At 32.0% G+C, this 15,835-nt stretch overlaps 1 protein-coding gene across 4 annotated transcripts; it reads left to right on the forward strand.

Annotated features, from left to right (window-relative positions):
- The first annotated feature begins 12,579 nt into the window (after positions 1–12,579).
- LOC124899209 (putative late blight resistance protein homolog R1A-4) lies at positions 12,580–15,118 on the forward strand. Of its 4 annotated transcripts, none has more exons than XM_047413400.1 (3): positions 12,580–12,819; positions 13,016–13,099; positions 13,860–15,118. In XM_047413400.1, exon 3 carries the CDS (start codon positions 14,173–14,175, stop codon positions 14,902–14,904), a length of 732 nt encoding a protein of 243 aa, XP_047269356.1. In that variant the 5' UTR covers positions 12,580–12,819; positions 13,016–13,099; positions 13,860–14,172; the 3' UTR covers positions 14,905–15,118. The 4 variants fall into 4 exon arrangements, with proteins under 4 accessions (XP_047269356.1, XP_047269357.1, XP_047269358.1 ...); XM_047413401.1 differs by having other exon boundaries at positions 13,040–13,099; XM_047413402.1 differs by having other exon boundaries at positions 13,050–13,099.
- The last annotated feature ends 717 nt before the right edge of the window (positions 15,119–15,835 follow it).

The following is a 15,835-nucleotide window of genomic DNA, read 5'->3' on the forward strand; positions in this document are numbered from 1 at the left end:
CTATCGTTGACGTATACGTAAGTTGACCGTATATTGTATTTGTATTTATAATTGCATTTGTTTCATTTGTTTGTATTCGCATTCGTAATTGACAGTATCATTTTTATTTTTAAATAATTAAAAAAGAATAGTTATTTTTCTTTCTATGAACACTTGTATTTATATATATTGATACAAATTATATTTTATTGATATAAATTGAACAATAAAAAAAAAAATTATGCAAATACAATTGCTAAATTATACAAATACAAATGTTACATTGTATCAAATGATGCATGTTTATACAACTTGAACTATATACATACAAATGATACTTGTTTATATACAAATATAAATGATAAATTTGATATACAAATGCTAACAATACATTTGCATTGAATGATAGATTGTATATTTATATATTTAAGTCTCAAGCAAATACAATTAATTCATATACTTGTTTGTATATAAATACAGATGATAATTGTACATATTCACGACTAAAATATTCAAATATAAAAAAAAAATATTTGGAATACATAGTATGATACAAATAAATATAAATTAAAACAATATACAAAATATAAAATGCGATGACAACAAAAAAGATGAGAAAAATACATAAGAGAAGAAAAATAAAAAGAAAAATACAAAACTAGAAGAAAAAAGGGGGAACCAAAAATACAAAACAAAAAAAGAATGCGAAGAAAAAAGAAATAAAAATGAAAAACAAAAAAATAGATGAAAAAAAGAGAAAATATAAGAAACAAGTAAAAAAGGAAAAGGGAAAAAATAAAGAACAAAAAAATGGAAAAATAGAAAAGTAAATTAAAGTAAAAAAGAAAGAGAAAAAAAAAAACTGAAAAATAAAAAAGAAGAAAATGAAATAAAAGAGAGAAAAAGAGAGAAAATAAAGGAGAGACACTATGAATTATATTTAATTGTTAAGAGATGCTATGAATTGAAATTAATTGAAATTTAGGAAAAATAAGATAATTAGAAGCTTATGCTTGCTAACTCATGTAGGTCTCAAGAAAATATAATTAATGCACATACTTGTTTATATATAAATACAAATGATAAATTATATACATTCATGACTAAACTATTCAAACACAAATAATAAATTTATTTGAAATATGTAGTATGATACAATAAATATAAAGTAAAAAAAATTAAATATATAAAATATAAAATGCAATGACAACAAAAAAAGATGAGAAAAAAAATCAAAAAAAGAAGAAAAATGAAAAAACAATAATGAAAAAGGGGAAAAAGAAAATAAAAAAATGCAAAGAAAAATAAATAAAAAGAAAAAGAATTGATGAAAAAATGAGAAAGAAAAAAGGAAAGAAAAAATAAAATATAAGAAACGAGTAAAAAAGAAAAAGAAAAAAAAACAAAAATGAAAAAAATTAAATGAGAAAATGGTCTATAACCCCCCCCCCCCCCCCAACCTTTAGTCGAAATTTCAACTACACACTCAACCTTTAAAAATGACTTATTACCCCCTGATCTGTTTTTCCTATATTTATTACCCCCTAAATATTGACCTATTAAGGAAGGTGAGAACACCCCCTCTAGGCGTGTTGATTTAGTCCCAGCACATTCAAAATAAAAAGTTTAGCCTTCCACTGTAATATACATGTCATTAATTGATTATTGGATAAAATAAATATGAAAAAGTACTCTTTCTCTCTTCCAACGGTCATCTTCTTCTTTTTTATATGACCCATGTCCTTGTCCACCATTTTCCTTTATGTTCCTTAATTTTTTTTATTTTATTTCTTTAACGTACGTTTTAGCTTTTAATCCCAATTTGTACTTAAATTCTTGAAGTTTTCTTTTATAATTTGGTTCAACTATTAATTTAGAATTTGTAATTTGATAATCGATTTTATCGAAATTCATGAAATGACAAATTCGAAATTAAATAAGCTTTGTATGGATGAATCCGACCCAACGGTCAATGCTGTTGTGAGATGCAAACATGGTATTTTGCTTGACTTGCAAACTTCATAGTCAAAGTCAAATCCGGGAAGAAGATTTTGGTCTTGCCCATACTATGGTGTATGTATTTTGCATTATATTTTATTGTCAATTTATATTCAAATTAGGATAATGTACTAATTTCTAAAAAAAAAATGAGTCTCAAAAATGTAATTTTTTGCTATGGAGGGACAAAGAAAAAGTGGATCCAAGATCAAATTTTATCATTCCAAGATTGGTGAAAAAAATCAATGAGTTGGAAGAAGATTTATGGCTTAAACAGGTCCAAATTGATAACTTGATGCGGGAGAAGAAGCTCAATGGAAGATGGAGATGGTGTAGGTTCAATAGGAAGATATTTTTATGTATTTTGATTTATGTTGCTGCTATGTTCATAAGGAACAAATGAACTTAAAGTAGTTGCTAGATCTGGTGTACTATGGTGTAAAGTTTGTATATCTCTCTCTAAATATATCAGACTATGTTTCGTTATGGTGTCGTTTGCCTAGTCATACTTCAAAGGTTTATTGTGCTGCTGATATGTTTTTGTTTGCACTTATGCTGCTGCTATGTTTTTGTTTACACTTTCAAAATTGTGTTGTGTTCTTGCTATGTTGTTGTTTACACTTATAAAATTGTGTCGTGTATTGCTGCTATGTTATTATTTACACTTGTTGTGTCTTGTGTTGTGCTATGTTATTGTTGTGTATTGTTAGGCAAAGCACCATGCTGCTACTAGGTGTTTACATTTAAATCGTGTAATGACAATGTAGTGTTGACATTATATCAACTTTACCACCATTTAACACAACAATAATGCCTAATGACAACATTCATCAACAAAACAACATTCCAACTTCACACAACATCATCATTCATACCAACCATTAGGCACAACATCACCATTCATACCAACAATTAGGCACAACATCATCATTCATACCAGCAATTAGGCAACATTCATCAACAAAATATATATACAGTGCTTAAATTGTTTTCCAACACCAAAATAAAAAAAATTTCATGTCAACTGGTCTAACTTAAAATAGTGCTTAAAATAACCAGCATCACTACAATTTCCAGGGCATCTAGGACTTTGAAGAAGTATTTTTTTGACTTGGATCATTTGAACTGCATCCCACATTCTTCTTTCTTATCTTCTCTTTAATCTCTTGTAGTTTTTTTGTTGATATTGCTGCTTTGCCATTCCATTTCAGCTTACTAGTAGTGCTTGGTGTATAACCAATGATACCAGTTATATCAGCTGATCTTGTTACCCTTGCTTGACCAGTAGAGCAGATCTTACTGCTAGGCATACGAGGCTACAATGAAGGATAAAAATTATTCAAAGACTCATACATTAAAGACTCATATGTACACAAGATACAACAAAGCTAGATACTTATATTTAGGACTTTGAATCCATTTTCATCTTGGAACACACCTATTTTCATTACTTTTGACCTTTTCAATGGAGCTATTTTTTCTCTATCATTACCCCTTCCTCTTTTAGTAGTATCGGCCATTGAAGATGATACACAATAATCAGAAGGTGCAGAACAGGATGCTGGGAAAACAACAGGTGCATAAGGTATTTTAGGTAGAGGAGATGCACTAGGTGTTGCTTGTGTTGCCTTTTCTGGTCTCTCTCTTCCTTTTTTTTGTTGTTGACATGCACTAATAATTTCTGATGGAATTTTCTATACATATAAAAAGAAGAGAGTTATATAAAGTTATTAAGCTATAATTAGTATAAGTGTAATATTACCTTTGGTCTGCCTCTTCCCCTGCCTGAACCAACACTGACTTGAGGAGGTGCATTTGGTGTTTCTGATGTAATTTTCTACATATTAAAGTAATATTTAGAAAATTGAGAAGTAAGATAAGTAATATACTTAATTAAGTGTTAAACTTCCCTTTGGTCTGCCTCTTCCCCTACCTGAACCAGTAGGTGTTACTGATGGTGCAACACTTAGTTCTGTTGATTGTCCTCTTAAAGGGCACCTTCTTTTGTTATGGCCTCTAATATGACACAAACTATATGTCATTGCTAGTCCATTTCTAGGCAATTTTCCAAATTCTTTGTTTCTCCTGCTTCCTTCTTCCTAGACTTAGATGGCCTTCCATGCAAGGTACTAATTTCAGGTGGCGCAACAGTAATGTTTGATGAAATAGGCCACATTTCCATGTTTGTTAATGGTTCAAGCACATTAGCATAAGTCCATAAATATGTTTCCTTACTGTAGTAGCTGTCAATATAGTCATACAAGGGCTGTTTCTTGAACAATAGTGCAGCCACACCATTTGCACATGGTATGTCCTTTAACTGCCACAACCTGTCCTCTTGACAATATCCACTGTATGTTGACAAAGCCCATCTTTCACTTCAAAATCAGCCACTCCATTTAATTCAATGGTACAATCTATAACCATCTTGATGTTCTCCTCCAAAATCTTCAAATACATTGGTGAGTAATTACTACACCAGGTATTTGAAAACTCCCTTAGAGTGCCTATTCTTGTCATCATCTTCACTCGTATTTCTTCAAGCATGGAAATGATGGTCTTGTGCCTAGCTTCCAAGATCCATGCATTAAAACACTCACTCATGTTGTTATCTACTAAATCACACTTTACTTATGTGTTGAAGTAAAGCTTGCACCAGTAATTAATGTTGTAGTACATTAAGTCTTGCATGATTTTTTCAAGACCAAGCAACTTCATCTTTTGTATGTTCTTCATTAATTGAGACTCAAATGTACTTTTTTCTATCTTCAAAAATTGTTGTCTTCTTTGAAGACCTCTCCAGTCTTTAGCCCAATTAACTAAGATGTGCCTTGCACATCTTCTATGTTCAAATTGAGGTAACATCTCCTCAATTGCTGCAAACAGTCCCTTAAGTAAACATACATAGCAAAAAAAGGGTGAAGTTAGGGCATAATTACATATACTAAGTTAAAGTAAAAAGAAATGAGGTTAAACATAAAATACTTTACATACCTTCTGCATATCTGTAATCAGGGTGAGACCTTCACCTTCTCCAAGTGTTAGGTCATCCCTAATGCACCTAACAAACTATGTCTAGGTGTTTATGTTCTCTTTTTCAAGTACTGCCCAAGCAAGTGGCAACATCTGGTTGTTTCAATCCTTGGCCACAGCAACTAACAATTGGCCTTTACAAATACCCTTAAGAAAACAACCATCTAAACCTATGCACTTCCTAGAACGTACCCATGCCTTTATCAAAGCATCACAGCATATGTAAAAAGTCTGGAATTTTGACAACACAACTGATCCCCAGGTTTGTCCTCAACAGTTCATCTTTGTAGTCAATGATTCTTCCAAATTCTATAACATGATTACCCATTATCTCTTTCAAGACTTTAGCCCTTGCTCTTCTAATAGTGGTCTTACCAACATAAAGTTTGAAATTTTTTCTAATCAACTCTAACAAATTGAATACTCTTATGTTGGGTTGCTCAACTATTTTTTCTCTGAAGGTTTCAGCTAAGAACTTTGCATTGCACAAGTAATTTCTGGTTGTCTTATTGCAAGTATGCTTTGGAATGTAAGTTTTTATTATGAAATCATTTGTTGTCTTGTCAAGACCTGCATATAAAAGCCATGGACAGCCATCCTTACACCTAACTCTAACCTTTTTTGGCTCATTGACCCACTTCTCCACAGAAACCCTTTTTCTTACTGCATATTTAGTCACTGCTCTTTTAAATTCACTTACATCTTTAAACACCATACCCAACTTCCAAACAACTTCATTTGCAGTTGGGTCATGAATGATATTTTGATTTGTTGTACTCTTTTCTGACAACTTCACAGTTATTGCTTTACCAAAATCAACCACTTCATGTTCATCATCACCACAACAATCATCTTCATCTAATACAAAACTATCCTTATCAGAACTTGTAAAGTAAGGATCATCACCTCCAAGCCTTCCTTCATGACTTACTCTACCTGTTTCATTTTCATCAAAACCTAGATATGGTCCTGCTTTACCTACTAGTACCTCTCCATTGTCAGCTGGTACTCTCTCACTTCTTTTCCTTCTTTGAAACTTTCTCTTTTCAGCCCTCAACTCCCTAACCTCCTCATGTACATCACTACCATACTCCTCTTCATCATCATCTCCAACTAATTTTCCTTTTGACTCAACACTATCCTCAGTAGAATAATCAAAACCCTATACTTCTTTTTCTAAAAAATCAGATCCAACAGGACCAATATCTATATCATCTATTGCAGCATCACTTGTTACAGGAACACTTGATGCAGTACCACTTGGTGCAGCAGCATTTGATGCAGCAGCCCTTAGTGCACCAATACTTAATGCAGTAGTGAAAAGAGCTGTGGTATTGAAAGGAAAGGTTGTTGGTGAAAAAAAAAAAGAAGCAGAGTCCTCTACATTTAAATGGTCCTCACCTACCCTAAAGTTAGGCCTAGCATTAAAAGATTCATCAGATTCCTCCAAATTTCCATGACAAACATTTTCTAAAAATAAAGGTTTGGGGGAAGGGGGAGAGGGGGGCCACAACATCTGGCTCATCAACTAAGTGGTTGACAAATACATCCACTTCATCCCCATCTTCCAAGGAATACATCATCTCAAAAATATCCATATCATTATCAATATCTATCAAAATGCCATAGTTAGGTGCTTTAATACTAAAAGTGCAACTTGTGCTATATCTCAATTTTCTAATATAGTCTTTCAACTCAAAATATGACATCTTATCTATATCAACATCCAAAAATTCTGTTACTAACCCCCCTCCCTTATAAACTGGTTTTCCCCTACTAAAATGTAAGACCCCACCATGGTACCATCTTAGAGTTATCAACGTAAAACCATTCATGTCTTACCTGACGACAATAAACAATCAAATAAGGCATAGTATCATAACAGAAACAGTATGGAAAAAGAAAAAAAATTCATGAACATGCTACAAAATTAAACACCAAAATAACAGGATATTAATATGGCCATGCTATTAAACATGATTGATTTTTAAATTTTATCATGTTAACAACAAATCGGAGAAAATCCCTAATTTCTAATAAACCAACTTAAACAATCAACGAAATCCTAATTTGATGTAATTAGGAACGTAATACGCTGTTAATCAAACACATAGACAACATAATAGCAAAAACCACAGTTTAATGTCACTCAATTAATTTTTAATTTTGGGATTTAGCATAAAACCCTAATTAATTTTAACTTAATTTTGAAAAAAAAATCACTCAAACTAATAACATATTAACACGCACATCTTATTAAACAAAATTAAATTTTTAAGTCTTCATATTAACAACAAATTGGAGAAAAGTCCTAATTTCTAATAAACCTACTTAAATACTCAACAAAACATGTACTTACGAACAGACTATGTTGTTAGTCGAACACTTAGACAACGTCATAACAGAAAGAACCAGTTAATTTCACTTAATTAATTTGTAAATTTGGAGATTAGCTAAAAACCCTAATTCAATTTTTTTCAGTTTAGAAAAAAAAAACACCTTGTAACAGCAACAAGATGATTCTTTGAAAATCCACAACCAAAATATTTCGATTAGAACAAAAATCTCCCCCAAAAAACAGATGAAATCGCGGTTTAGAGAGAATATAGAGGAGAGAGGAAGATGAAAAATTTAGAGAGAAGAGAAAGGAGAGAGGGGAGAGGAGAGAGGAAATTCAAAATGAAATTGTAAAAAAAGAGATATTTTATTTTGTTTAGGCGTGGGCCAGGCACGTGAAATGCACGATTGTCTTATTACTTGGTTTATGTTGACAGGTCAGCATTTGGGGGGGGGGGGGAGGGTTTAATAAATATAGGAAAAAATATATTAGGGGGACTATAGGTCATCTTTAAAGGTTGAGTGTGTAGTTGGGATTTCGAATAAAGGTTGGGGTAATAGACCATTTTCTCATATTAAATTAAAGAAAAAAAGAAAGAAAACACAAGAAAAAAAAAGAACAAAATAAAATTTTAAGCATAGGTGGGTGGTTTCTGTGTTTAAATTCATACCCATATTTTATCCATTTTATTCATATTTGTATGAGCTTTTAAAATGAGTTGATGTCCATATTTACCCATTTAAAATATAAGTGATCCAACTCAATAAATATGGGTTAAATGGACTCCTTCCACAAATATGAGCTTAAAATGCCACCTCTAGACATATGTGTCTACTTGTTCAACATTATACAAGTTAAAGTGCCTACTCTGCACATCTAAAGCTGGAGGTCATAGATGTGATCTGACGCCAAGTTAAAAAGCATGTTTATGTATTGTGCCTTTCTGGAAATTGCCAATTTTAAAAATGTCTACAATGTCTAAATTGGATGGACAAGTGAAATCGATTCATGGTTTTTCTTTGAGTTAAGCATCTAGTACCCCTGAACAATGACCAAAATTTCTACGACACAATCCAACTTCACGGAGTCATATTACCCCTGAAATGAATTTTAGCTTATTTTTGTCAACCTTTTAGTTGACGTGGAACCTTCGATGAACTATAACATTGTTGTTACGCTAAACCTGAAAATTTGACAAGTGGAGTCAAAAGTTCAATACCAGCCAATCACACTTAACATTGTATTTAAAACTCATATACACTTGATCTTCTTTTTCAATTAAAACATTACATACAACGTGACATGAAATAAAACATTGATGTTGCAAGAATATATTCTGGAGAATAATTAATGTGATTTGGGAGAATAAAGTGAACGGTTTTAATAATCTTGGAATTTGATTCTTGTTTCTGTTAGTGGCCTTTCAACTACTTCTTTAGCCAAATAATTTCTGAATCCTATACCTTACTTTTGTTCAACATCTTGTAATCTTCGAATTTGATTCTTGTTTCTTCTGTTAATGAACTTTCAAAATATTTGTTTAGCCAATTTCTTCCAACTTACTATTTCTCAAACAAAAGGTGTTCTAACAATCATGATTTCCTGAACATTAAGTGGTCAAAAGGTAAGGTTACTATATTATACTATTCATTATTATGAAAGATATCTTTGTATTACTAAAGATACACCGAAGAAAATTTTCTTACAAGGCATAATACATAAATATGACTCTAAATTTGATACCAAATTATAACTTTGACCTTAAACTTTGATAGTGCACAAATAGGACCTTTAACTATTCAAAACCTGAACAAATATGACCTCCGATTTTGCAACCCCCATACGTGAGTTCACTCGCGCCTACGTGGAAAGGTAATCCAATCACATGATGCCACATCGTTAAAAGGGCTGATTTGGAGGGAGGTTATATTTGTGTAGTTTTGAATAATTAAAGGTCATATTTGTGCACGGTCAAAGTTTTATTTTTTGTGTTAAAACGATGTCGTTTTTATTATTATTATTATTATTATTATTATTATTATTATTATTATTATTATTTATTTATTTTTATAGCAACAACACCTAACTTTTTTTTAATTAAAAAAAAAAAAGAACAGCCACTAGCAGGGATTAAACCAGCGTAGTAGGTTGAAGGAAGTGCCCAAGAAGAGCAAATAACACCACTGGACTATGTAAATGTCTTGTTTCATGTGGTTCAACATTAATATACGTACATAAATATAGATTTTTCTACCTTATACATACAATATAATTTTTTCACGGAGAGGGTTCGGGTGAACCCCATGGCAATCACATAAGTCCGCCTCTGCATTAATTTAATAACATTTTAATAACGTTAATTTAATATACTACTACTACCTTCCTTAATAATGTTTTATTAAACTATAATTTTATTATTATTAATATAGTTTCATCTTTAATTTAATATTTAAATAAATTATATTTAGATATATTATATAACTTAAATTCGCCCTCTGCTTTATAATATATATATACATACCCGCGCGATTTTTTCGTATGAGGCTGACCCACCTAATTAATAAATCTTCAATATTACTCTTTTTCCGCAATGACAAAAGAAATTAGATGTCATTTTATCTTTAAGCCGAAAATAATGAAAAAATAATAGTGAAAAGTGATTTAAAGGTCATATTTGTGTAGTTTTGAATAGTTAAAGGTCATATTTGTGCACTGTCAAGGTTTAAGGTCAAAGTTATAATTTGATGTCAAGTTTAGGATCATATTTATGTATTGTTCCCTTAGATTTTAAGCTGGACGCGCCTAATTTTGCGTGTTGAACAAACGTCTTGCCACGTAGGATCGAAGGTCATATTTATGCAGTTTTGAATAGTTAAAGGTCATTTTTTGCACTGTCAAAGTTTAAGGTCAAAGTTATAATTTAGTATCAAGTTTAGGATCATATTTATGTATTATGCCTTCCTAGAAAACAATGACTTTATTTATATCTGCAAAAATGTTTTGTACTATGACATTTTATCCTTCTTTCATAAGGTTTTTTGCGTTCTCCATGCTTCTAGAAAATTGCAAAATAGAATGTAGTTTCTTGTCTTTGGTAGTAAGTTCAAAATTAGGGATGGTAAATGGGGTGGGCGGGTTTTAGGCTACGATGAACGGCATGGGCTTAAGGTTATGTGAGGTGGAATTTAGGCTATGATGGACGGTGTGGGCTTAAGGTTATGTGGGGCGGGTTGAAATATTTTTTTCCAAAATTGACGTGGGGCGGGTTGCAGGTCCGCCCCGCAACCACATCGCACCCCTTGCAGTCCGTTAAATCAAAATAATCCTCAAGTATACATGGTTAAATAAGTACTCTCTTTATTTCATTTTGCTTGTTATAGTTTACTTTCACAAAAAAAAAGAGGCAGCTCGGTGCACTAAAGCTACTGTTATGCACAGTATTCGGGGAAGGGCCCCACCACAAGGGTGTATTGTACGCGGTCTAACCTTACATTTCCGCCAGAAGTTATTTCCAAGGCTTGAACCCGTGACCTCCTCGTCACATGACAACAACTTTTCCAGTTACTCCAAAGCTCCCCTTCGTAGTTTGACTTTCACAAAGCTTAATAAAAATACAAAAAGATTTTTAAAACTTGTATCGTAAACATCAAAAAGCTTCTAATTAAGAAATTATAAGATGTTGGTATTTACTGAACAGAGTAATGAAAAAATTGTGTCAAAAAAATTAATCAAAGAAGGAAATAATATAAAGTGAGCAGAATCTTGAAATTTTGATGAACTTTTTTTTATGGAAGACAAGTAGGGTCCCATTGAAATTAATTTATGCTTTTGCTTTCTAGAATTTTTAGAATTCTATGCATCATTTTTTTCTATAATTAATTTAGTACTGAAATTATTTTCTTCCACCAAATGATTTGATGTCATATATTATTCCTCCATACTCTGTGTTTATGAGAACGGCAAAAATAATATAAATTAAGCAGAGTATTGTTCATTCCTGTTTTCTTTTTTCTTATAGTTCTAAACATGTCAAGCTAATTGTGTGGACTATTTTCTACGAACGTGTGTTGCACGTTAATACTGTAGCTTGTTAATATTATATTTAGATAAAGAAATAAAAAAAATAGTGTCACATAAAAATGAGATGAAAAAATGTTTGTTTCTTATGAGAAATTGTGATTAGTTTTTCAATTAAATTAATCCAAACCTAATTATTAATCCTACAAGTGTAACCTTTTGGACTTTGTGGGAGACAAGTGATTAATGCTTTTGCTTTTTTGACCTTCACTGCACTTACCTTCATCAATTTTTTATAATAGTGAGGTTGTTTTCTCCACTTACCACACCAACACAAGATACAATGTGGTCTTTTTATAAACATTACTTTCTTTTATATGGATATTCATAGTATCAATATTCATCGTTCTTGTTATCTTCAAGAAGCAAAGTGACTTTCTGACCGTTTGAGGAATCAACTTCAAAAAAAATGACTTTTGAGGAGCTTAACGAAGACAAACACGAAATACAAAAAAGTAACTTTTTGACCAATTGAGGAATCAATTCCAGAAAAAAACTTTACTTATGAGATGAAGTTTGAGCAATCACCACATAAAACATGCATTGGTAATATAAGGTACAATATACAATGATTAAAACATGAATAACTAAAGGCATAACTAATCTTTTGCGTTATTAATACGTGTATAGCTCTTAACAAACAACCAAATGACCCCTAGGGATTTTTGTTGTGTTTGGTATGGAGAAGAATATTATCCTTGTGCATAGAGTAACAATACAAAAACATACTATTGTATGGATAATAAAAGGAACTGTGGAAGAAGACGATTAGTAATAATAAAAGGTTGCAAGGAGAAAATGAATATAAATTGGAGTTGTTTTTGAATTATTGTGAGTAATTTGATGTGAAAACAGTATTTTGGTATTTTTCAAATTACTAAAAATTCATAAATTTTATGGCCAAACGCAACACCCAAAAAATAGAGTAAAGCATTTAGTACTCCTAAACTATGGCCAAATTTGCTATGACACACTCCAACTTCACGCGAGTCCTGTTACCCGAACTAAATTTAAGCGTATTTTGTCATCCTTTTTAGCTGACGTAACATCTTTTACGTGGACTTTATTTTATTTAATAAAGATTACACGTCAGCCCAAAAGGGTGACAAAAATACGTTAAAATTGAGTTGAGGAGTAGTAGAACCCCTGTGAAGAAGTATATCGGAGCAACTTTGATCATGGTTCGAAAGATACTGAATACGTATCTCAAAAATATATGCATATTTCATTGCCAATACTCCCTATTGCAGATTATTGTTCCCACTTGAGAGTATGATTAAGTTTGAGGCCCATTAGCTTTTGCTTTATAAACTTTTTTTCAGATTTTCATTTTTCAAGATAATATTTTACAGGAGAGTACCCAAACTTATCAGAATTTTCATCAAGTGATAAAGGTTAGTCTCTGATAAACTTACTTTGTTTAATTCTGATATTAAGATCTGTAGAAATAAAAATGATAAAGAAATTAATTTTATGCTTCTTTTTTTTTTCACCTGATGAAGTTTTTATCTAGTTTTTATACATCAGCTTCGGAGAATTTGGCTATGAAATTAATTTTATGCTTCTTTCTTTTTTACATCAAATTCGGAGAATTTGACTTGTGAAACTTGAAAGACACTTACAGTTATGGAAAAACAAGGAGAAATAGAGAAAGGGAAAGCAAATAATATTGAGGTGTGTCATGGTCACTCAACTTTACTTATGTATGTATGTGTTAATTAGTTACTTATATAAACTAATTTTAACTCACTAAAATCACTGAACTTTACTTGTTGTATCAGTATAATTTAAAAATTAAACTTTTGTTCCATTTAAGTCATTGTAATATGTGTTAATTATCTTGAAAATAGTCAATTTTTTGTTCAGATAGTAAAAGGGAGATTAAATGTATACAAGATTTGAAAGTAGAGAGTAAATATTGTGTTACACCAGAAAGTACAATTCACCAGAAAATGAAATTTTTAGGTGTCAAAAAATAACATGTCGATTATGTTAGTATCGAAAATCCCGGGTAATGCGGAATTAAACAAAGTAATTCATTAAAGACAATAACAAAGACGATAATAATGATAAGTGTCATATCAGAACCATCCTAAACTAGGATAGCTTCCATTTTCAACTGTCTTCTCAATTGGTGCATCTTCAAAGTGAAAGAAATCTCCCCTATTTATAGGAGGAGGTTCTTGAGAGAAAATAAACAGCTCAAAATAATCTCATGATAAATGATACATTGTAAATCTCTCAAGAATTTTTTTAATTATCATTTATCATGAGATTTTCAAGAGATTTTGAATAAAACATTAGCTAAAAATTATGGCCACATTACAAATTATTTTAAATTCTTTTCACAAGTACAGTTGCAACAAAAATATATGCCTTGAGTGATTGAACATTTGAAGTACCAAAACTGTTGATAATGCGTTTGCTTATGTAGTTGATATTCTGATGATGGTTTGGTCATTTGGCGTTGTCAACGTTCTGGATTTCTTGGAGGGGTTAAAGAATGAAGGAGGTCAAAATGCTGTCAACATGGCCAATCAAATTGAAGCGCTGAAATCGGTGCTGGAATGTATTTGTACGTACGTCCAGCTTTCTCATTGTGATTTGAAATTTTTTGATGATGTAATGAGTGAGGCAAGACAAGAGGTTGAGAATCTACTTCGACCAATTTTGGATGATGTTGACAACAACGTCGGGTGTAAACACAACATGGATCATGTCCTTCCTAGCCTCATGGATAATATCTCATGATGACTGCTTGTTCTTTCTTTGATATAGATATAGATGGACCAATACTAATAGCAGAGCACTCAAAGTTAGAGAACTTGAGAGATTTAAGGACACTCGTGCTTTCCTATTCAAAAGAAACAGAGGATATTTTCATAAGGTTTCCTAATCTTCAAAGTCTTGTATTTGATCTCAAGGAATCTTGGGATTACTTAAAAGAGCGATATTGGTTCCCGAAATTGGATCACTTAACTGAACTAGATTACCTTAGAGCAAATTTTGAAAGTTCAAATGCAAATGACAGTGGGGCCTCTTTAGCGACAAATTGGTCGTGGGATTTTTACTTTCCTTCCAATTTGAAAACATTGCTGTTGTATGACTTTCCTCTGGCATTAGATTCAATATCAACAATAGCAAGACTGCCCAACCTTGAAGAGTTGCTCCTTAGAAGAACAATCATGCAGGGGGAGGAATGGAACATGAGGGAGGAAGGCACCTTTGAGAATCTGAAATTTTTGTATTTGGAAGAAGTGGCTCTTGCTAAGTGGGAGTTTGGAGAGGAATCCTTTCCCATGCTTGAGAAATTAGTATTGATGAGATTTCATATGCTTACAGAGATTCCACCTAATTTTGGGGATAAGCTTACAGAGATTCCGCCTAATTTTGGGGATATTTGTTCGTTGAAAATCATCCAACTTGTAGAGAGCCTTTGTTTTGGAACATACACGACTATCTGTTCCACCGATGTGTAATACCAATAGGAGTAGACATTCAACTAGTTAGTAGCATATTGCTGAGTCAGCTATATAAGTTGTTAGAGGTTGTTAGACAATGATTAGTAAGTGGCAATGAGCTGTCAAATAAAGTATTCCAGAAGAAAGGTAGTTATTAGATATTTTGTTGCCTATATAAGGCACAACAATCTGATTGTAACACATAAGTTTGGAAGCAGTTATAATTTTGATCTTTCTCTTCTTCTTAGCTCTATTAATGGAGTCTTAGCAAGTGTTTTCACATAGTATCAAAGCCACGAGTTCCACACTAAGTGTGTGTTCTCAATCACATTTCGCTAAGTTTTATGCGCATTTTAGATCTCTGTCTTAAGCTCTTTTTCGCAATTTTGATCTATATTACAACTGCATTCTATCAATCATGGCACCTAAAATCGATCAAAGTAATCCACTTTTCATTGGTGCATCTGAGAGCTCCAGTGTTGTACTTGTTTCAATCAAGTTAACTGGTTCAGAAAATTATAGTTTATGGAGTCGATCGATGCGTATTGCTCTCTTAGGAAAGAGGAAGTTTGGATTTGTCACTGGTGCCTGCAACAAGGAATCATATAGAGAGGAGCTTCATGAGCAGTGGGAAACATGTAATGCAATTGTGCTTTCCTGGATTATGAACATTGTGAGTGAGAGTATGTTATCTAGCATTGTTTATACCATAAATACTTGTGCAGTTTGGGAGGATTTGAAGGAGAGGTATGACAAGGTGAATTGTATGTGTATATACCAGTTGCATCGCGAAATTAATATGCACTCTCAAGTTACAAATTCAATCTCAACCTATTTTACCAAATTGAAGAGTTTATGGAGTGAGTATGATGTACTAGTGCCAAATCCTAGTTGTGCTTGTCCTACATCTAGAGAGTACTCAGATCATATGTGTCAACTTAGACTTTTA

Source organism: Capsicum annuum, chromosome 6, assembly GCF_002878395.1.
Source record: "Capsicum annuum cultivar UCD-10X-F1 chromosome 6, UCD10Xv1.1, whole genome shotgun sequence".
NCBI lineage: Eukaryota > Viridiplantae > Streptophyta > Magnoliopsida > Solanales > Solanaceae > Capsicum > Capsicum annuum.

What these genes read in the sequence shown, in the direction of transcription:
- LOC124899209 (XM_047413400.1), top strand. Translation starts at nt 14,173, where the DNA reads ATGATGACTGCTTGTTCTTTCTTTGATATAGATATAGATGGACCAATA.